Source organism: Penicillium argentinense (assembly GCF_028826775.1).
Source record: "Penicillium argentinense strain IBT 30761 chromosome Unknown utg000005l_segment0_segment0, whole genome shotgun sequence".
Taxonomy (NCBI): domain Eukaryota; kingdom Fungi; phylum Ascomycota; class Eurotiomycetes; order Eurotiales; family Aspergillaceae; genus Penicillium; species Penicillium argentinense.
In genome coordinates, this window is record NW_026622664.1 from 4,089,582 (window position 1) to 4,112,002 (window position 22,421).

The 22,421-nt window shown below is 52.0% G+C and overlaps 5 protein-coding genes across 5 annotated transcripts; 4 read left to right on the top strand and 1 right to left on the bottom strand.

The window, feature by feature from the left end:
* Nucleotides 1-81: 81 nt before the first annotated feature.
* Nucleotides 82-3,735, top strand: N7532_006324 (uncharacterized protein; the record flags this gene model as incomplete). The annotated part of the gene is made up of 1 exon (XM_056618818.1): nt 82-3,735. The coding sequence occupies one exon, from the start codon at nt 82-84 to the stop codon at nt 3,733-3,735; it is 3,654 nt and encodes a 1,217-aa protein (XP_056474977.1).
* A 1,459-nt stretch (nt 3,736-5,194) lies between these two features.
* N7532_006325 (uncharacterized protein) lies at nt 5,195-6,363 on the bottom strand (the record flags this gene model as incomplete). Its single annotated transcript, XM_056618819.1, has 4 exons — nt 5,195-5,328; nt 5,375-5,508; nt 5,694-5,982; nt 6,156-6,363. The coding sequence occupies 4 exons, from the start codon at nt 6,361-6,363 to the stop codon at nt 5,195-5,197; spliced, it is 765 nt and encodes a 254-aa protein (XP_056474978.1).
* A 2,616-nt stretch (nt 6,364-8,979) lies between these two features.
* On the top strand, nt 8,980-11,511 carry N7532_006326 (uncharacterized protein; the record flags this gene model as incomplete). Its single annotated transcript, XM_056618820.1, has 5 exons — nt 8,980-9,059; nt 9,110-9,396; nt 9,455-9,962; nt 10,022-10,641; nt 10,691-11,511. The coding sequence occupies 5 exons, from the start codon at nt 8,980-8,982 to the stop codon at nt 11,509-11,511; spliced, it is 2,316 nt and encodes a 771-aa protein (XP_056474979.1).
* Nucleotides 11,512-12,737: 1,226 nt separating this feature from the next.
* On the top strand, nt 12,738-14,668 carry N7532_006327 (uncharacterized protein; the record flags this gene model as incomplete). The annotated part of the gene is made up of 7 exons (XM_056618821.1): nt 12,738-12,872; nt 12,966-13,072; nt 13,116-13,342; nt 13,567-13,764; nt 14,049-14,296; nt 14,356-14,388; nt 14,441-14,668. The coding sequence occupies 7 exons, from the start codon at nt 12,738-12,740 to the stop codon at nt 14,666-14,668; spliced, it is 1,176 nt and encodes a 391-aa protein (XP_056474980.1).
* A 1,769-nt stretch (nt 14,669-16,437) lies between these two features.
* gprM lies at nt 16,438-18,099 on the top strand (the record flags this gene model as incomplete). Its single annotated transcript, XM_056618822.1, has 4 exons — nt 16,438-16,504; nt 16,561-16,644; nt 16,697-16,851; nt 16,906-18,099. 4 exons carry the CDS (start codon nt 16,438-16,440, stop codon nt 18,097-18,099), a joined length of 1,500 nt encoding a protein of 499 aa, XP_056474981.1.
* Nucleotides 18,100-22,421: the final 4,322 nt, after the last annotated feature.

Here is a 22,421-nt window from a genome sequence, read left to right on the forward strand (position 1 = left end):
TTTCGGTTTTCCCTTCGCTTCGCCCTCGATCCTGAATCGCCTCCACTTCACTATCTGTTACCTGTCGTCGCCCCCGACGCAATGAGGGTTTCTTCATTGTATGGGTCCGCGGCGGCCGGATTGTCGACCCTGCTCGCCTTGTCGCTCGCAAATTCCGCGCACGCCCTGTCGTTCGATGCCGTGTCGATACCCGACCTCGACCTTTCCACGCTCGGCCGTGTCACCATCACCGGTGACTTCGATGGCGTCTCCCTCTACGAGTATGAGGGTCAATCTGAGATCACCCAGCGAACCGGCTCTTCGATCCTCACCCCGCTGCCCAATGGAATCCTGACCAATCTCACCTCGGCCGACGCGCAAATACGGGACATGTGCTCCTTCACCAAAAAGGACGGAACGTTTGCCGGGATTTTCGTTGGTGGAAACTTCACAACCTTGGGCGGAGTCGACTCGCCCGGCGCCGCTCTGTTCAATCCCAATTCCAGCAAGGTCACGGCTCTGTCCGGTTTGAAGGGCTCCGTTTCCGCGGTGCTTTGCGACCAGAATACGAACCGTGTCTACGTTGGAGGATCCTTTTCGCACAAGAATACCTCAAATGCGCTTGCTTGGTCTCCTGATGACGGCTGGACCGATCTCCCGTTCGACGGTCTCAATGGACCCGTGGAGTCGATCTTGAAGACGGACGATGGCCATATCGTCTGGGGTGGCTCGTTCGATGGGCTGGGTAATTCGACATCCTCGTCCAAACACGGAAAGCAGGTCCTCAATCTGCAAAACGCTACCATAACCTCCGATACCGACTCGTCTCTCAGCGGATATTCCGACAATCGTAACATTATCTGTTCGACTAGCGGCGAAGCGGCCAAGGGCTCGACCTACCTGCTCCACGATAACGCACCGGGATTTTGGCGTGCCGATCTTGGATTTAATTTTAACCCGACCAAGGTCCGCCTTTACAACACGCACCTGGATGGACGCGGTACCAAGACCTTCCTGTTCCGTGCTCTTCCCGACAATGGCATCATGAATATGACCTACATCGACCAGACCGGCAAGAAGCAGGCTTGCGACCAATCCTGCCCGCTTTCCGACAGCACCAGCGAGAAGTACCGTGACTTCACCCTTGTCAACTCTGTTGGCATGCAGGGATTCGAGATCGAATTCCTCACCTGGTACGGTGCCGGTGCCGGTTTGAACGGCATCGAGGTCTTCCAGGACCAGATTGTCACCTACGCTGTCGACACGTACAATGAACCGTCTTGCGCCGGCATTGAATACCCCGCTACCGCCACCCGAACCGGCTCTTGGACAATCGAATCTGGTGGATATCTATCTGCCCAGGTGACCGATGCTAATGACGACGACACCTCTGTTGTCTTCAAGCCCGATATCAAAGAGTCTGGCAATTACACGGTCAAGATCTACACGCCCGGCTGTGTTGAAGATAACTCTTGCTCTAAGCGTGGCATGGTCAACGTGACAGCAACCCTTGCGACTGACTCCGATGAGGCTCAACCTTCCCCGACGACCATCTACCAGACCAACAACTACGAAAAGTACGATACTCTGTTCTCCGGATACGTTGACGCCGCTAGCGATTCCTTCCGCCCTACCGTCACTCTTCAGCCTATTGTTGGACAAGGCGACATCACCGTTGTCGCATCCCGTGTTCGCTTCGAATTGCTCAACGCCACGAAAACCTCCGATGATTTGAATGGACTGTACGATTTCGACCCATCCTCCAAGAAGATTGATGCCGACAAGCTCGACAAGTCGGATATCAACAAAGCCGGCAACTCTCTCAAGCATGATGCTGCTATCAAGAGCTTGTCGTCGAACGATGGCGTGGTCTACATTGCCGGAAACTTTTCGGACAGCAAAATCCACAACATCATGTCAATCACTGACGGCAAAGCCACTGCATTGTCCGGTGGCGGTCTGAACTCGCAGGTTTTGGCTACGACTTCGCTCGACAAAACCTTGTATGTTGGAGGTCAATTCACGGATACCTCCGACGGTGGTGCCAAGGGTCTCAACTACGTCGCATCTTACTCATCGTCCTCCAAGCAATGGTCCGCACTGGGCAATGGTGTCAATGGACACGTCAATACGATTTACCCGCTTGAGCTCAATGTGTCGTCGACCGTTAACGAGACGACCATTGCCGTGAGCGGTGATTTCAACAAGATTCTTGCCTCTGGTGACAAGTCTGACGTCTTCGTCCCTGGCTTTGCCATCTGGATTCCCTCCCAGAAGGCCTGGCTGCAGACTCTCAATGATACCCAGATGGAGTTTGCTGGCCGTTTGTCGGCCGTTACCGACTACAACAATACTTCTATCCTTGCTGGCAGTCTTGCTACTGATGGAATCAACGCTGGTGGTGTCGTCTCCTTGGAAGAAGACGATGATGACCTGAACCTCATCTCTCTGTCCATGAAATTGAACCACGCTCACACCAAGTCTGGCTCTCAGCCCAGCGCTGGTGTCCTCACTGGTGTCTACGACATTGATTCGGACCGTAACCTCACTATCCTAGGTGGCCAATTCGCTACCACCGCTAGCAATGGTTCGACCGTCGAAAATGTTGTCTTTGTGAACGGCACCCAGCAGACCCTGAGTGGTCTTCCTCAGGGCTTGCAAAACAACGCTACCACCGTCATGTCCCTGTTGGTGCACAATGACACCCTGTACGTGGGCGGTAACCTTACTGGAAGTATCGACGGTGATGATATGGCTGGGCTCGTGACATACGATTTGACCAAGAATGAGTTCTCCCAGGATCAGCCTTGGTCATTGAGAGGTGACAGCGTCGTTGTGAACTCCATTGCCAAGCGACCTGGCTCATCCGATATCTTCGTTGGCGGTGACTTCGAGTCAGCTGGATCACTCCCTTGCGAAACTGTCTGCAAATTGGATTCCACCGAAAACTCTTGGAGTTGGCCGGCGATGTCCATCAGCGGTACTGTGATTGCACTTAAGTGGGCGAGCTCGAACACGCTGTATGCTGCGGGTGATCTCAAGATTTCTGACAACGAGACCGTCATCGCCACCTTTGACAACAAGAAGGAGATCTGGACTGCGTTCGAGGGCGCCTCGAAGTCTGCCATTCCTGGAAATCTCACTGCATTCGCTCCCGCCAGTGAGGACGTGTCAGAGTTCTGGATCGCCGGCACAGCAAAGAACGGATCGGCTTTCTTCATGAACTACGACGGATCCGACTTCAAATCTCCTGGCAACCTCTTCTCAAAAGGCACCGTCATCCGAGGCATGGAGGTTCTCCCCACCAACCAGAACCACGAGTCGGTCTCGCTTTTGAATGACGATCAGATTCTTTTAATCATGGGTCAACTCATCATCCCTGATTTCGGCAATGCCTCCGCAGCGCTCTACAACGGAACCGCGGTCACACCCTTCATCCTTTCCTCCAAGTCTAACGGTCAGCCCGGTAGCATGGCGCATCTCTTCTCAGAAAACCAGAACCCCTACACCAGCGGCAGCGAAAGCCACCACTCCAACGGGATCGTCGTCCTAGTCTCCTTCTGCTGCGCCCTAGGCTGCGTTTTCCTCATCGTCGCCGCAGGTGTCATTCTAAACAAGATTCAACGCCGCCGCCAGGGTTACGCCGCTGCCCCTCAAACCTTTGGAACAGACCGACCCACCGATATGACGCGCCTGCCACCAGAGTACCTATTCAATTCCCTGGGCCATACCAACCCAACCGCACCCGCAATCTAATGAAGCATCTACTCTCCCATTTTCCCCCATGCACAAAACTCGTTTGTCCGCCAATTTCGATTTTGAGAGAAGGCGTTTTTTTGTTCCATTTTTCTTGTTCAGAAGCAATGTTGCTTATACCCCGCCACCAATCTCACAACCTCCCACACCTTAATGTTTGATTTTGTCAGCGTCAGTGCATGTTACCCATTATCGCGCTGGTCGTTTTTCTGTTCTTCTAGGATTGGATTGTGGCATCGCATCCGTCTATTTGTTGATTTCCTCAGTTCCCTTGTGCATATGCCACTGAAAGGTTCATATGACACCTGTCTGTAACTTAGTGATTACGTCCCGGGGACGTGGATAATACAACGATCTACCCATTTATGAGATGACTTAATTGTCTTGTAGTGGAATGCCCTGTGTAAAAACGAACTGCCTAGTGTAAACCTATCAAGTCCAGACATCATCCTGCCTGAAGGCGCCGTTCCTGCTTCATGCGCAGGTATTCCTTCCCCCAGTCCATCTCTTGGCTCTTCAACCCCAAAATTTGCACACAAAGAGAATGGCACAACCTCGACTGCTGTGGTTTCAAAGTTGAGAAATCCGATATGAGTTTTATGGCGAGGATAGATTTTAACTTTAAGCTCAACCGACCCACCAACGTGAGTATTTGTCTGAAAGTATTAGACTGAAGGCAAGGGATCGGATGGGTCTAATATATTGCAGTTTTCTCGACCCATAAGTTTTACATATTTGGATAATTCCAGCAGCGCATTGCTATTCTTGAGCACTTCTTGGGTTGTGGCCCTATGCTCGATATGCATAAGCTAGATGGCCCCTTCCTGAAGGTCGAATATCGTCATTCGACCCATATACATGATATACCTCAGGAGGGAGTGCCCTTGATATCTGCTCGTCGGTCATGCCCAAAACAATTCGCTGATATCGGATTCTCTCCTCCAAAGTTACGCTTGCCGTTCGGGGTTGAGGTAGACTAAGTGGTTCTGTGCTTTTTGCGGTTGAGCTTGGTATATTGTGTCGTGGCTCTTGCGAAATAGTTGCCGGAGTCGCCTTTGCGGTGCTATGTGCTTCAACTGGCCGTTCTTCGCTACTTGATCCTAAATTTTCTCATTGTGGAAAGGAGTAGGGGTTGAATAAACCTTCTTTCCTCTTGAATAACCTTTTGTTTGCGTTTCCGTCGCAACTTCGTGAGCTTAGATAATAAATCCATGAGTGTCTCCTACATAGGGAGTTGGGGTAAATCATGGTGTCTTTTCAAGGATTTAAATTAATCACAGTACCTGAGGCTCTTTACGAACAGCAGTTGAGGTCCTTTGGAGGGGGTGGCAGTGCTGATCATCTCGTATTGTCGCGCCACGTCACATTGGGCTAGGGTCGTCCATGTATCTCGTAAGATAGCCTAAAATCCAAACAGTGTTGTTCAACTACTTATGTGGTACTGATGCATCTAAGATTCCTATAGTACATAACGGAAATTCTTGTTCACGAATTCAGTACAGTCCCTCATTCCAGCCTCGTCACTCTGGGCTTTATCCGCCGTTCCATAGTGCGAATCGCGACGTCGGATGACAAAGAACATATACCCTGTCTCTGTAAGTATCCTGCTTGCTGCCTAAAATATTATAAATGTACATACCAAGAAGACTTAACTGGCAAACAGTCTTGATCAAGTAACCACCCAGAAGACCAATAGTAGCGCCCTTAAATTCAGGTGCTTGAGATTCCTTCACTACGAATGGGCCAGCAAAGTTTCCCCAGCAATACGCAGTGCTGTCCTCTGTCAGCTAAGCCCCATATCTTCATTGCATATATTGCGCAGGGGCGGAATCTTACAAAAACATAGTATTGGCCATCGCTCTGTGGGTATAGCTCGCCATATTCGAAGAAAAAGTCACGAGGGAAACCGTAAAACCCACAGACTGTACTGTTCATTCATCAACCAAAAGCGAACCAACCTCGTCCAAGTATGCGAGCGAGGCAAGTAAGTCATGTAGCCAGCAGCAACGGTACACAAAATATTCGCAGCTGTCGAAGTAAGTAATCGTGAGTTGGGCACATTCGGAGTGATAACGCCACCGATAATCAGCGCTATAATGAGTACTGCACCGCCGACAGACTTGAGTTCGGTCGTCAACATCGTCGAGAATGCCACATCCTTGATGATGATTGTTGAGAATGAATTCAGCACGCCGTTCGGAATAGCCGCTGCGATTATCGAGATGAAAGCAGAATGGGCTTTGGGATCTGAGAATGCGATTAGCCCTGCTTCCTATCGAGAGATTTATTCTTGATAGCAGTCTCGTTAGCTGCGACACACTTCACAACTTAGATCCTCTCGGTCTTGGTGAGGAAATCGGCGTTATTTGAGGCATCATGTAGCGCGAAAAAGATGAATGCCCATATGCAAGTGGCCACACCGAGGATGTAGAAAATAAAGCTCCCATCGAGCTGGGCGAAAGTTTTCAGGGAACTTGGAAACTCCGAACGAGATGTAGGACCCGGTAATACCTCCCCATCCGATGGAGGAATATCAGATGCATTGTCGGAGTGGAATCTCTTGGCGCGTGTACCAAAGCCAGTCATCACGGTGAGGCTTGGTGTGACTGTTGCTTCGAAGAGACCCATTCTTAAGCGTACGGCTAGCGCAGCTGAGCACGTGTGGCATTGGGTCATGAATATTACCATGACACCCCAGAAGAAACAACTGATTGATAGAATGCGCTGGGCTGGGAAGCGGCCGATGAGCCAGCCGCGGGGATATTGGCCGAAGATGTAACCACCGTATATCACTATGGGAATTTATAAGCTGATTGAGCTCTAGTAGGGAGGTGGTGTCCGAATTACTTGCTGATAGGTAATTGAATTGTTGACCGTGTAGGCCTAGAGCGGTCTTGTATCCGAAAAGATTTGCATAGTTTAGTATTGTTTTGTCCATGCACTGGAGTGCTTGGGTAATCAGGAAAACCCGGGAGAATTTCATCGAATTCTTGAATTCTAGATCCTGGTTGGAGATGAAAAAATTTCCGGATGTACTCAATTTGGATGACGAACCACTTGTGGAGAAATCTCAAGGCTCAACCTTTCTCTGTATTCTTCGTAGTCGACTGCATCGCTCTGATACATACTAGATTAAAGCAGTCAAAGAATTCATGTGTCACCTACCTTAAATCCGAAGTCCGCCTTAGCTTTCTCAATATCATCTGCTTGTGGAGCAATATCCACCCGATGCCTAACCTCAACCCGCGAGTTGGCCATGGCACTCACTCACATACGATTCATTGAAAGCTACAACAACGGAGGGAACAAAGAGCCCCTCGAAAACCAAGCAGCGTTTTTTAGCTCAACACTAAACCTATGCAAGCTGCAGGGATTTCTGGAGACTATCGTGTGTCTCCACACGACCCCGGCATCGGCCAAACCCCGCAAAGCCATGACGAATAGCCGAAATCTGCGACAGAGAATCCTTAGGGATGAACTCATTTTGTTGCTATATATGATATTCCAGCTCATATTGGGATGATACAGTTCATCTTTAAGAATAAAATCTCCAAGATATTGTTGAGTTGTCCTAGCTTTTGCTATCTTAGTATACTCTTTCGCTGCTTCCCAATGTGCATTCCCTACCGTAAAGTATTCTAGGCACAACAATGAGGTGTGATATCCGTTCGATCGATATCATGACTGGCTGCGATGTATTACCGCTCCGCTATAGCGATAATATCATCCCGTCAATACTACATCAAAAGTCTCCCGGCAATCGAACAAGCCCGGCTCGCCACACATCAAGCGATTGGACCACCCACGCCCGCCCCACCGAACGGCTAGCCATGGCGACTCGCAATTTCGCCGAAGTCCGAGCGTGTGTTCTCTTTGGCCAATTTAAAAACTAGAGGCGGTCATGGGACCTTGCATCCCCACTTAAGCTTCCCCGCTTCCGGGGCGCTCGGTGAGTGGGAGAACTAGATGGATGCAAGATGGACTGGATTTCTCTATGGGTACATAAAGCAGGTAAGTTTTTTTTTTCAATTCTATTGGATTGGGGATGGAAAAGGAGTTAAAAACGCTGGGAAGAATCAATTTGGTTTCGAGATGGTTCATGCATAGCTGGTATTTACTTAGGTTAGCTATCACTATCAGATATCAGTCTCGGTGTTTGTAGAATCAGAAAACCTTGTAGGAGGCCTCTGGTTTGCTACGACACAGAATGGAAGTAATACATTGAACGGGCAATCGACCCTGATGCCAGTTTTGCGGGCATGCAAGCAGATGTAATTGACAGAAAGCTGTCAAAAGACCGAGACAATAGCAAAGCTGCTCGACGTCCGTATGTTCTACTCAGTAGTCTTTATCATATAGCATCAGGTCATTGTTAGTCGTAAGTCTTCAGTCACGTTGGGGGGAGGGGATGGTAATGGAGGCTGCGAGAGAAGTAGGTGGGTTGGGATCGGGATATCCGAATCAACATGACGGTCATGATGTTCACGAAGAGACGCGCCATCCCCAAGATGCCAAGAACGGTCAAGAGGCCATTGTCAACAGTCCTCCGGGAGCGGCCGTGAATACTTGCCTAATTGCGCAGGGTAGAGATCGCCCTAAAGGGAGTTAGCCAACGGTGGCACCTCGATTTGGACCCGCAGAAGGCATACTCTTCCTGAGTCAGTGAGTCTCCAGGTGAGCTGTATATGTTCTGGCAAGATATACTCGCCAATAACGAGCGGGCGCGCCATGGAAACGTTGACAGACACGGATCAATCAGAATCTGCCTGAGCAGGAGGGGACCGGGTGAGATGCCGGCTATAATACGAGATGGAGATCCGTGCGAGAGTTGAGCAACGAGGATTGACCCTAGACCGCCATCCGCCATCTATTCTTCCGTCGAGAGGCGAGATGGCATATCGGACGAATTATGCCGGGGGAGGGAGTGGAAGTAGTTTCTTGGCCAACTGCATCGTGGGCCTTGTTTAGATTGGGTGCATTCGCTAGTCTGGTGTTGGCTGGGTTCATTTGCGGATAGAGGACGGCAGAAAAGGCAGACCGGCCCGCGTGGAAAGCCGATAGGCTGGCGGCGACAACAGGGATTCCCCCATGGAAATCGAGAGCCACGTAATAAGCGCAGTCGAACTGATGCGTAGCCCCTGCAATGTGTGTAGTAGGGAAGGAAGAGTGGTGTTGGGGTTGTGGGCGAAGAGAGGCTGTGGGGGCCAATCTCCCCGGGTCAGGTGCCGCTCCCCGCAAGTCTCCATGTTTCTCTTTTCCACCCCGGAGTCCATCCACCCCCATGTCGCGCCTACATCGCCCGGTATGCGATCCCGAACTGGATGGTACGTCCTCCCGTCTGACTTGCAGGCGCCTCTACTGACTCGTCCGCCAGCCTGACATGTCGTACTCGAAAGCTTAAATGTATTTTCCCCCTGCGATCTGCCCCGGCGCCGCTAACGCTCTCCGCAGGCGACGAACAGAAACCCGAGTGCTCGCAATGTCGCAAGGGCGGCCGCGAATGTCGTCCCAGCGAGGGAATCGTCTTTCGCCATCAGCAGAATGCCTCGATGAATACAGGCCTCGCCGAAGCGCAGGAAGGTCGTGGGGATCTCAAGGGCTTTTTCTCGTACAAGGACTCTTTCGACAAGGATAGCGTCTGGCTGGACATTCCAAAACACGGTAGGCCCCTTTCTTGCATCGCATCCTCACCAAAGCATCGCTCACCATCCCCCCCAAGTCATCTTTGTGGACAACTCCGATCCATACGCGACCGACCTCGAATCCTCCCTTGCAGAATCGAGCGCCCTGGCCCTGGCGCAATCACGGAATCAAAGATGGGGGAGCGGTTCTCGAGCCAGCGATGCGGATTCACACGGGCTGGACGCCTTGTCTGCAGTCGCTAGCCATGACCGTCTCCCCTATTCTCCCCACTCGATATCCGACAGCATGTCATATCCATCGCCGAATCGTTCTCGAAGCAGTGTGATGCCCCCGCCCACGTCGCCGCCGTTATCCCTTTCTGCGAGTAGCAACAACACCAACATTAACTTCCTCCTCAACCCCTCCAACTCGTTGTCTCCTCCGGTCGATCCCATCACACATCCCGCTGGCCAACGGAGCGCCTCTCTGCCTTCTCGTCCTGCCGCCGTACATCGAACCACAGAGGTTAGGGTAGATGGACAGGCGGAGACAAATTTCGAAATCGCTTTTCTGTTGCGGCATTATTCTGAAGGGCCGGGATTATGGTGCGTCGTCGTGAACACGTGGCTAGGACTGGGCGCCTGTAAGCTGATAATTCAAACAGGATGGATTTATTCGACCAGGGGACGTACTTTGCTTCGTATGTGCCTGTACAGGCAAGATCAAACCCCCTCTTGAAGTATGCAGCATGTGCATATGCAGCCAAACAACTGGGGCGCGTCAAGGGCACCAAGGCCAAGATGGGCGGAGTGTGCTCGCGCCAAGCAATCATGGAGGTGTGGCCGGACAAAGAAAACGACTTCATCTGGCATGGGGCCAAGTATTATGAAAAGGCCATCCAATTGCTGATGAAGCAGCTGCAGCCCGGAACAGAGAGTCCGCCGCCGTTGGGTGAGGCAGGTAGTCGTGATGATGTAGAGAATCCGCGGAAGCGCCGACGACGCATCTCGAACAACCGAATTTCGCAGGGTGTCCACTCAGACGAGGTGTTGGCCGCGACCGCCATTTTATCAGTATATGAATTCTTAGATGCAACCGATCCCGCTTGGAATCGTCATTTGAGTGGTGTGAAATCGTTGCTCGATATGGCCGAGGTTGGGATCGTGCCGCCCGATCGTCGACGGCTAAGTGGAGATGGTCGATATGCGCCGATGAAGAATGGTCTTTCGAAGGCCCGCCGGGCAACCTTTTGGAACTTTGCGCGACAGGATTACCTGGCAGCATGTAAGTGCCTTTTGGTTCCTCACTGGAACTTCACTGCTGACATCCACAGTCATCAATGAATGCCATACAAGGCTTAACACGGATGACATTGTCCTGTGGACAGAGGCCGGCCTGCAGATTGATCAAAGGGGTTTCCTAGTCCCGAGTAATGGTGGGGCAGCCGGGTACCCAGAAGGAGACGACGTAATGAAAGAGGATCTGATTTGCAACGGGTTGATCTGGATCTCGTCAAAGATCGTCAACTATATCAGTTCCGGGGACAAGATCACGCATGACAATGGAGGCGAAGGCGGGCCTCTCGGCGTATCGCAGCAGCTTCTTCTGGAGCGGTGGATGCGACTCGAGGCCGAGCTCGATGCGTGGTATAGCGGCTTGCCCGATACGTTCCAACCCTGTGCGCGGATCGAGCCATCCCAGATTGCACATTACAAGCCAGCCGAGGAAGCCCAAGACCTTGCCACTCTGCAAGAGATCTGGCACAGTCTTCCGATGTGCGCCTCGATCATGCAGCACTATCACATGGCGCGCATCTTGCTGCTGATCAACAAGCCGCATGAGTCGACCAGTCGTCGAAATACCATCACCCTTCGGCTGCAGTCGTACCGGTCGATCGAGGCGGATATTGGATTCCATAGCCGGGAGATCCTGGGAATTGCCCTGTCCCGACCTGATGGGAGCGTTAGAATCAATTCGCTACAGCCCCTGTTCGTCAGTGGTCAGTGTGTGACCGACCCGCGCGAACGACGAGTTGCAATCCGAATGCTGCGCGCCATCGAGTCTGATCTCGGCTGGGCCACCGAGTATCGCGTCCAGCAGCTGCTGAAGGAATGGGGATGGAACGAGAGCTTCCTCCAGCCAGGCACCGGCTGACCACCGACAGTCTTATCCAGCCCCTTTTCTTTCACGAGGTTGGAGAGCTCTTCCTGATAACGGTGGAGCCGCAACATCCAACGCGCCAGATCACATTTCCACCATCACCAACTTCCCACGATGACGTTGATGTGGATCGATCCCGGTTTCTTCGCGATAAGCAGGCAGCCAAGCATAGGACGTCAAGCAGAACGTTCCTGAGCCTCACCGCGTCTGCAAAAACGGTCGCCGAAACTCCTTCTCCTTATACACGAATACCACAGATACCCCCTCTCACTCGAAATACCGATTCTGAGCCGATCATTTTCGGCGAACGTAACGAGGTTGACGAGCATCATGAGCACACCCCCGGTCCGGGGATTGGTCGAGTCCTTAGCATAGCATAATATAATACTTTTTCGGTCGCGGATCATTCGCGAGGAAAAGCCTTCTTTAAGAAATTTCCATATAAATTTGAGTTCTGCAGTAGTGCTCGGTCGAGTTGCCCTACGATCGGCGTGGTTGCATCCACTCCCCGAGGCCTCGGCAGCCCAGCCTGAGCCGCGAGCCCGTCCAACTTTCCCGCAAACCTCCCCGAAGGCTTAGGTTTGGCTTGAAGCTACGGACATCAACCCAGCCCTATCCTTCTCCTCTCCTTTCCCTATCCCTTGAAAAATAGCACACCCCAACCTTTTATGTTTAGCGACTATCTCTTCCCATTTTCACAAGCAAATCGCCACCCATGATCGCGTTGTCACCGAATCCACGCCCCCACCGATAGGCATAAGGCAGTGGAAGGTTAACCGACTCGGCATTCCCTCCGCATTCTGCAGACAGGCGTGGGTACTCATCTCCATCCCCGTCCCACACCGGGTGCCTGACTCTCCGGGTTCACCCTAATTTCTGCCCTACCTCCCTTGACCACGGCGCCCCGCTGGGTTCTCCCCGGGATTTCCCTGATTAGGCATCCCGAGATGCGTGAGCCACAGCAGCCACGTTCGACCTGATGAATGTTGCTTAGCACTGGCAGGTATAGCGATGGCGGGGTGATGAGGGTGGCTTTCGACAATGGGGGTTGAGACTACTTTACTCATTGGAAGTTGTTTTTATTTAAGAGAGACCCCCACGACATCGCACGCTGCTTGTGACGTGGACTAATCCGTGACCTTGTCCTTGTCCTACAGAAGTCATACATAGGTTTAAAACACACCCCGCTCACCAGTCCAGACCTTTCTGCTTCACTCACCATGTCCATAGACACAGACATACTAATAATTGGCGCCGGCTCGGCGGGCATCGGCATCGCAGTCCAGCTACAAAAACACTACCCAAGCGCCAGCTTCGAGATCCTGGAAATAAACAACCGGGCTAGGCGGGACCTGGTTCGTGAATACGTATAAAGATGCGGATGCGATGTACGCACTCGCAGCTATTGTTTGAATCCGTGGACACGTTCAAAACAAATTTACGCCCAGGTCCCATCCCATTTCTACTCCTTCTCCTTCGCCATCAACCCAAACTGGAGCAAGAAGTACGCGCCACAGGCTGAGATCGCCGAGTACCTGGTCTCACTGGCTGAGGCGTATGATATCCCACGCCACGTGCGGTTCGGGTCTACGTTGCAGAGTGCCCGCGTTTGATGAGGTTACTGGGACGTGGGTTGTGAATGTGCGTGATGAGTCTAGTGGTGCGGTTTACACACGTCGCTCGAGGATACTGATATCTGCGGTCGGGGCGCTCTCTGTTTCCCGTGAGTGCGAGATTCCGGGCGTGGGGAGGTATTCGGGGATAACATTTCATTCGGCGAGGTGGGATCATTCTTTTGAGTGGGAGGGGAAAGATGTTGTTATCGGTGAGTTTTGTTCTGATGTCTATTCCCCTCTGCGAGGGACGGGATGAATGAAGATATGCATCTCGTACCGTACGAAACGGCTGCAGCGCAACCCAATTCGTCCCAGTTCTAAGCAACAGTCCCAAATCCGCCAAAAAAAATAAAAAAACTCTCTCAATTCAGTCGGCAACCACACTGGCTCGCCGAACGTCCAAATCCAAGATACTCGCGCTCATTGCAATGAGTTATGCACTACGTCCCACTCGCAATACGTCTGTACCGATTCTACCTGTGCGCGATGATGGAGAAGGATTTTCTAGGCTTCTACCAGGAAACCGGTGGGTCAATTCGGGAGGGCTTGGAGCGTACGCAGATCGAGTATCTCAAGCAGACTGCGCCGGAGAGGTATCATGAGGTCCTGATCCCGCGCACGGAAATCGGGTGTAAGCGAAAGGTCATGGATACGGAATATATCTAGCTTGTCTGCATCGGGAGAACGTTGAGCTTGTGAGCGATGATGAGACTGGAGATCATGGAGAATGGGGTAAAGACGAGGTCTGGACGTGAGGTGCATGCTGATGCTATTGTTCTTGCGACGGGGTCTCAGACGCAGCAGCTTTTTTTTTTCCCATGGAGTTTCGGAGAGAGAGGGGGTTTATTTTTGACGGAGCATGTATGTCATACATCCCTCTACAACGGAGGATGGGGCAACTACTAACCTTCTCAGTGGCACACATTCTCCTCCGCTCCGCACAAGACTACTACGGAACCTGCGTCTCGGAATTCCCAAATTTCTTCATCTTAATGGGCCCCAACACAACAACCGGGCACCTCTTTGTCCTCTTCCCCACAGGATGCGAAATCAACTTCATCCTCCGCGTCCTCCGCCCCATCCTATCCGCCCTCTACCCATCCACCCTCATATCGTTACTCACAACCCCCATCCAACACCTCCTCCCCCTACTCCCGGATACCGTGGCCGTCACACCGGCTGCCGAGCAGGCAGATAACAGCTGAATTCAATCCGCAGCCAGCAAGCTGGTGTGGGCGACGGGCTGCACGAGCTGGTACGTCGACGCGCGCACAGGAAGAAACACAATGCTGTATCCCGATTGGCAGTTCAAGCTCTGGGCACGCAGCGTGTTTGTGCCCATGGGCGACTTTCGATTTGGCAGGAGTCCTGTACGACTTTCTCGTGGTGGGCTTTCAGGTCAGCACAACATCGAAAAGCATGACGGGTTTCGCCGACTATGCACCGGGCTGGGCGTCGGCGTTGTTGCGATGGCGGTTGGGGTGATGGTGCATGGATTGCAGATTGAGCTAGAGAGAGAGAGGCGCGCGGCGTGATCTCGTTTGTGGGGGGTCATTTAGGTGGTTTTGGGGGGCTGCAGGGGATAGTTGGACGAGATTTTACTTTTGTCGGGAAGTTGGACCTGTGTGAAACGGTTGTAGATCGTACGATTTGCTGCTATTTTTCCCTGATCGGCGCCCGTTGTGAGAACTAGTCAAACTAGTAAATATGATAGCGATCACTTGATCAAGCCGTTATTGTTTTGCTGCGCTTCTTCTCCATTTTTTGATTCGAGGGTCCATTCGTGATGGCGCAGGTACGGTGATAGTGATCAATGGATCGGCCGGCCAGACTCGACTGATCAACTGCCATTTGCCTGTCAGCGTCAGAAAAAAGTCCGCGGGGAGCGTCATTGGCTGCTGGCACAACGAATGCCGGAGGCGATCACAGCTGGAGGCGGACTGGCGGTGGTGATTGGGTAGATTGGCGCGAGGATCCCCGCGCAGGATGGACGCTACGGCCAGTCTCTGCGCTGAGAGACGAATGATGCAAGTGTTGGGATATCGCGGAGCTGATTCATGGGGATGGAGAGTCAATCAGGTGGCGAGATGGGTAGTTGACTCGCGAAGGTTGAGCTGCAAGGCCGTGTCGATAGGGATCGAATCCTACGTGACTAATGTAAAGTATATGTTTATTAAATACCTACTTAGGGTATGGTATGGTATAGTCCAGCCCTGGTATACACCTGCTACACAAGGTGCAGGATTCGTCATGATGGCATGTATGCATGCTCGCCCTACTGTCAGGTACCAACGTATTTAGTCGCATTCTCGTAATCTTATATTATAAGATGCAGAACGTAACTCTACAAGTCCACGAAGCTGTGGATGCCCTCGCTCTGACTAAGTGGACCCGGGGTGCGCTAGTCAGCACGGGCTCACACGCCCAACCCGCTCTAGACACTTTCCGTGCAGCAAAAGCAGCCGAGAATGCCATTGTGCCCCTTTTCCATCACAGTCACATTGCTGACTACGGCTCTGTCCGATTGGCAGATCGCCACTACCCTGAGGTATGCACGAGATACTATCCCAGGTGCAAGGTTAGACGGTCTGACACTGCCCAGGAATATGGCTCACTCCCGGGTTACGGAACGAGCCCAACGTGGCCCGAACGTGGTTCACGATCGGCATATCTTCCAGAACCATTGTGACCGTGGTAGGCACGCCGGAGCTGCCCTGACATGGCTATTGATCCTGACCGTATGCCGATCCATGCTGCCTTGTGCATAGTGTACCAGACATGCCCATCCTCGCAGGTCCTCGCAGGTACCTACGGCTCTTCCCTCAGCCGGCCCCAGTGCAAGGCTGTGGAGATCGCTACCCCCTGCAGTTCGCTTGTCTCGTACCCTAACGACTAACTGAGAAGTAATTCGCCGCCAAGCTCCGTCCATTGAGTTCCCTGGGCGGCGAGGACCGTGTCCATCGCCAATCCCAGCACATACGGCCTGGTTGGTGGAGTCCCGCTGCCCGTCTGCCTATGGTACTGGCCCAGCCTGTACCTGCCAGGAATTCGACCGTAGCAACTGTTCTCGGAGTGGAGGCACCTATTGGAGGGAGCCTACCGTAGGTACCTCCACAAGGACTTGCAACCACTATGTATACCAGGGGTGCCCACTTCTCTTCTTCAATCTCCCCGCGATCGCGACCTGTCCCATCTTCGATCTCGACCTCGACAATTCTTTGCGCCAGAGCGCGCGGTTCCGTCGCTGTCGCGCTGGCGCGTTAGTTCTCTAGGGCATGCCGGGCTCGCCCTCGACTTTCCCATCATGGCGCTGAATGGACATTGCCCTTCTCCTTTCCTGCAGGAGTCGTTGTTTCCGACGACTGGAGGATGTAAGTACACTCAACTCGTCTGCTGTTAGAATCAAATCTAAACCGACACAATCTAGTCACCGACGGCCGATACTGCGAAACCCTGACCAATGTCTCCTGCTGCTTGCCCTGTCCGCTCGCCGACTGGCGATATGCTGATAGTGAGTACCGCCAGTAAAATCGTATACTTGACTATCGTCTAACAGTGCGCAGACACTTCGAAACGTGTTGACGTCGCAAGCTGGATCAGTGTCGCCATCCTTCCGCTCTGCATTTTCCTCCTGGTCTCATACGCCGCTCTGCCCGTCAAATGGACGAATCGTCACTATCTGAGCATCTGCTTCACACTGGGCATTTGCTGCATGGAGGTAGGCATATCAAAAACCCGAATAACTCTCAGTATCTGAATGCTGACCATTTAGATTGCGTTCATTATTCCCCTTGGGGCCAGACCTGAACAATGCTACAATGCAATCACACCCAACGACATGTACACCGACCTCTCTTGCGCCTTCTCTGGTGCGTTCCTCCTCTTCGGTGGCTGGCTAGTCGTGATCTGGAGTTTCATTCGAACGCTCGCCTTCCACCTGCAAGTGTGTTGGGAAAAAGTGCTCGGTCCCAAATTCATGTGGGGGGCTTTCCTCTGTGGTTTCGGAATCCCCATCATTGGCATCACAGTGATGATGATCATAACGGGCGTCTCCTTCCGATTTGGCGAGATCTGCCATATCAACATCGACCACGGCGCGCAGGACTACTGGTACCCGATCATTGCTTTTGCGGCCGCAGCGCTGATCCTGCAGCTAACCACCATGGCTTACTGCATGCACATCTACCTGCGCTCGCTCTTCGACAAATCCGCCTCCACCACCGAGAACAGCTCCGGGATTCCCTCATACACCGCAAGTGTGCGCACGGTCACAGCCCGCCAGGCCTACCGACGAGTCAAGCGCGTGCTCCAGCTGCAATGGCGGGGCGTGGCCCTCGTGCTGATCATCATCGGGAACGTGATCTTCTTCGCGGTCGTCTTTATCAACCTCGACCGGGAGGTGGATCCCACCCCAGAGAACATGAAGAAGGCTCTCCCTTGGCTCCTGTGTCTCATGGAAACGGGTGGCAACAAGAACAAGTGCGAGAAATACGCCTCCGCACTGGGTCCCAACGAAGCAACCCTACTCGCAGTCGTCTACCTCCTTTCGCTAGTGGGCTTCTGGAACTTTATCCTCTTCGCCCGACCATCCATGTTCGTGGGCTGGCTGGATCTGTTCCGCCGGGGCATGAGCCGGCGTCACGAATACGTTTCGGCCGACGTGACCCGCTACAACGATAGCAAGGGCTTCGAGATGCTCACGACGACGACGATCAAGACTCCCGACACGTACAACATGCGCTCGCCCAGCCCCGCGCACATGATGGGGCGGAGCCCCGTGGCAAGTCCGAGTCCAACCTTTGATCGAAACGTGCACTTCGGACAAGAGGCGCGATACGTCCGGCCCTCCATGAGCTTTAGCGGGCCTCGACCCCCCAGCTCTTCTGCCGGTGGGCGGGACTGGGACCCTTCGGCCACTTTTGCGCAGGGGTATGGACATGGACATGCACATGGGCATGCACGATAGCCGTTGAGTGGAATTGGGGCCAGAGCGGGTGAGTTTCGTTTTTCTAAAAGGGGTTAAAGGCGGGGAGGCGAAATAGTGGATTTTCAAACAGGGTTCCCCTGCCCCTGTTCCGGCTCACGAGGTGTTGCGGGAAATTTTTACATTTTTTTATCTCGGCGTCTGGATCTATTGCTGGCTATTGTTACCCCCATGCTTTACGAGGTTAGGATTTATGTGGTTTTATTTTTTTTATCCTGTATCATTTACACTATTTACTACATTATCATCCTCAATGGTACTATTACTATTATTTTATCACCAACTACATCAGCTGCGTTACGTCCCACACCCCCTAAAGTCCAATCCAGTCCCCATTCCAATCCACCGGCATGTCTCACGACGGTCATCAACGCAACGAACACGGCATCTTCGACCCGCCGCACGGATTCCCAAAAAAACCCATCTCCCCGATCCTTGGCACAACGTAATCGCGCCCGCAACACGCGAAACTCTCAAAGCTCCAACAATCTAGAACCCCTCCAAGACATCGCCATTGTTCCACGCCTGAAACAGGCATCCCAGCCTGAGTCAACCCTGCCCCCAGCCCTAAGGGGTAAGAGCGCCGTTCCTGCATGAGCCTCGTGCAAGGTCAGACTCTGGCCAAGCCAAGGCTAGGTGGAAAAGGTACCAAGCCAAGGGCGACGACGATAGCTTTTTGCCGGGGTTCTGGGTTGGTGGTTGACTCTTACTCGGGCAGGTAAAGTACGCAATCCTTGGTGTGCGTCGGCTGGTGGTGTGGGCACGGCATTGGGCTGTGTGCGCCGCTGTCTCCACTAGGTTGCTGACGCCTGTCAGCTAGTGATGCGTTTGGATAGTGTATGCATCGGATCGGGTTGGAGTTTAATAGATTATGGAGGGTGTCGTTGATGGTCGTTTAGTAGTGTATGCTTGGGTAGGGGGTGTAGGTGGAATGTCGAAGCGATGGCTTGGATCCCTAATGGTAAGGTTAGATCAAACCGTGCTAAGCAGTGGCAACGTAGGGAAAACCAAGATCAAACGGCGACCATTAGCCTCAAAAATGTGTCAAAGCTGTCAATCACAGAACACCAAACTATCAACTTCTTCACCGTCACCTTGAATCCCAAATAGTACATCGCTACCACACCTCCATCTTCCCCGCATAACAAGGTCTGGTTCGACCAAACCCCACGAACCATTCCATCCAAACACCCAAGAACCACCTGTTCAAGTCCCGGGACGATCAAAATCATAAGATAGCCCAGCCGAGGCGGGGTACCCATAAACTTAACCCGACGAAAGATCAACAAGATGCTGGTGTACTAGTAAAACCAGTAAGTACTAATAAATCGGGCAAAAATCGCTTCACGCCACCAATCGGCACAAGATAAATTCCAGAGCCGATCGCGGTCTCATCCCAGAACCAATTGCAATAACTCAACCCCGCAGCAATGATCCCTCTCCGGGGTAACATGTGCCCCGGTGCAAGAAGATGCGTATAGCGTATCGCGGGGAGAAGCGGGACTCGCGATAGTTTCTCACGACACCCGTCAACCGGTGGGGATTGTCCATTTTCACGGGCACACTATAGGCTGTATTCGGGAGATCGCGAGCGCTAGCGAAGGAAGGATGGGCTTGATTTTCCGATGGAGTAAAGATCGCGGGGTTGCGGGAGGAAAAGTTTAGGTTCGGGTCTGGCGCCGAGGCGGCATGTGATTTACAGCCGTGCGCACAACCTAGGTAGTGTTGGGTAGTACATTAGAGTTCAATGGACACTAGTAGGTGTGGTGGTGGGCGTGTTCTGTACATGCCCTAATTGTCGTATGATCTACTGATCGGAGGGCCTGGCTTTGGGCTTTGGCTATTTGCGATTGATTTTCGTGGTGTAGGTTTGAGCTTGGTTCAGGTTCTTGGTGCGGAGTTTGTGGGGTGTGGAGTCTTGTGGAGGTTGTTGGTATTGGCTTTTTTGGGTAAAGATGCATGCGACCGTTTTTGTAGAAAGTTGGTTTGTCCGGTCTATCTGGCAAGAGAATTTCTAGAATCGACTCTCTTCTAGGCACCATCTTTCATCCGCTGTGATAGCTCATTCAATCTCCCGATATCCAACCGAGTCTCGCTGTGTTCTGGACCAAAGAAATTTTCATGACCAGCTAGCGATCGCTGATACTTTTCTTTTTGGCTTCCCTTAGCCTTCCCTGGTCACTGTAGAGATTACCAAGGTTGTAGACTACCGCAAGAGTAGAGGGGTGTTCTGGACCCAGTACCTTCTCCCTCCCTATCAGGGCTCGCCGGTACATCTCCTCTGCTTGTTGTAGCTTCCCCTGATGTTTGTAGAGAATACCCAAGGTTGTTGACTGTATTGAGAGTGGATGGGTGGTCCGGGCCCAGTGCCTTTTCTCTGCCTATCAGAGCTCGCTGGTACATCTCCTCAGCTTCTAATGGCTTTTTATGTCTACGGTAGATAGCACCAATGTTGTTGACTATGAGTAGATTGGATGGGTCATTTGGCCCTAGGGCTTCCTCGTAGATCCCGAGCCAGCTGATCTCGATGCTTGCCATCCTTGAACACCCTATTTGCAGATCCAATCAGTCTATAGTAAATCTCAGGCTCTTTTTGATGTCGAGGCTTTCGCGAAACCAGTTTTGGTTGATCGCAATTAACGCGCGTTCCATTTGCGACGTGGTCATAGTCCGCTTGGAATAAGCGATCTTCTTCGGTCGGTCGCGCAAAATTTGCAGCAAGGCGAGAGATCTTGGTCTGAAGCTTCGATACGAACTCAGCGTATTCGTTTAAGTCAATACAGTGTCGATCACCATTTTCCTGACACACCCCCTCAGCAAGATTCCATAGGGATTTTGCTGCAAAATGAATGGATAAGCTCAATTGAGCTCTTCAACAAGATGACTAACATCCTCCATAACAAGCAATTTCACAAATTCCAGATGCTTCTGGCGAGGAAGGAGCTTCGTGAGACCGTCTGCGACAATCTCGGATGTCTTTACCCATTGGATAGGGATTCGACCAGCTTGTACTTCTTGACGTAGCCAATACTGGTGGATGTCAACATGCTGCAATTGGGGTAATTCCTTAGTCAAAAGCCCTATAGTTTGTTGATTATCGCATTTCAAAGTGACAGGGTGACCAGGATTGAACTTAACAGCGTCGAAAAGGCGCTTCCACATGAAAAGTGATTTGCCTGCTTCTGTTCCATTCTTTAGTGATGCTTCATTCGGTGATAATCCTGATCGCAAATCCTCTGCCGGATATATCTGCATGATATTTGGAGGACCTGTTGATTGGAAGGCCTCGAAGCAGAAGACTGTCACCACAAGCACTACTGAAGCAGAACTATTGGCCTTGTCAGAAGCAGGCAAATCACTTTTCATGTGGAAGCGCCTTTTCGTTTTCCGATACTTCCAAGGATGTATGCATTGTTGTCTCTCGGTAGACTGGGGAAAGGCTCGTGACTCTCGTCCAGCATCAGCTCGCCAGCTGCTGTCTCCACTGATAAAGCGTATATCCATCCGACCGTATAGTTCTCGTGGGACAAATGAACCTTGGGACTCCATATCCGGCTATGTGGTGAAGGATCTCGGGTTCATGACAGAGGATGGCAGGATTGCTGGTTTTGGGCGAGGTTAAGGTGAGGCTGAGCCCCTACTGCAAGCGCCCCAAGGTGGGGAGTATGCACCCATCGCTGCCTAACGTTGCAGTTCCAGCATGTATTTTCGTTTATCGTAGGCCGAGAAGCGTCGCTCTGTTTCACCTCAGGGCGACTCGGCGACTCGTGTCAGATGACCGCGCGGGAGAGGAGATCAGACCATGATTCCGAGTGTTGTTTCGCCAGAAAATCGTGTCCGATACGAGTCATGGCCTATTGGATCTGAGAAAGCAGAGTATCTCGATGCTAAATTGGGACTCTTTGAAGATGGCCTCGTTGGTTACAGGGAAATCAAGCGGAAAGTACAAAACAGCGGTAGACGCCTCGTATAGTCACGTGGACCAACCAGTGCCTTTAGTGTGTTGGGATCGGCATGACTACAAATCGCTTTTGAATTCTTCTTTGTCTAATAATCAAGTGCTCCAGCTTCTGAGTCTTTCTGAATACTCGAGTTTCTCCCTTTCTCTAGTTTCAGCTACCTTGAAACACAAGAATTGATTACCGCGCGATATAATATTTCTGACGGCGCTTTGGCATGTACAAAATCCTCCTATAGCACTCGCTGAGCACTGACAATGTTCAAAGTGGCCTTTTTGTTGGTACCCTCGAGGATGCTCTTGTTGTCCTTGGCAATATAGCAGTTGCCTGACCCAGGCCCAAAAG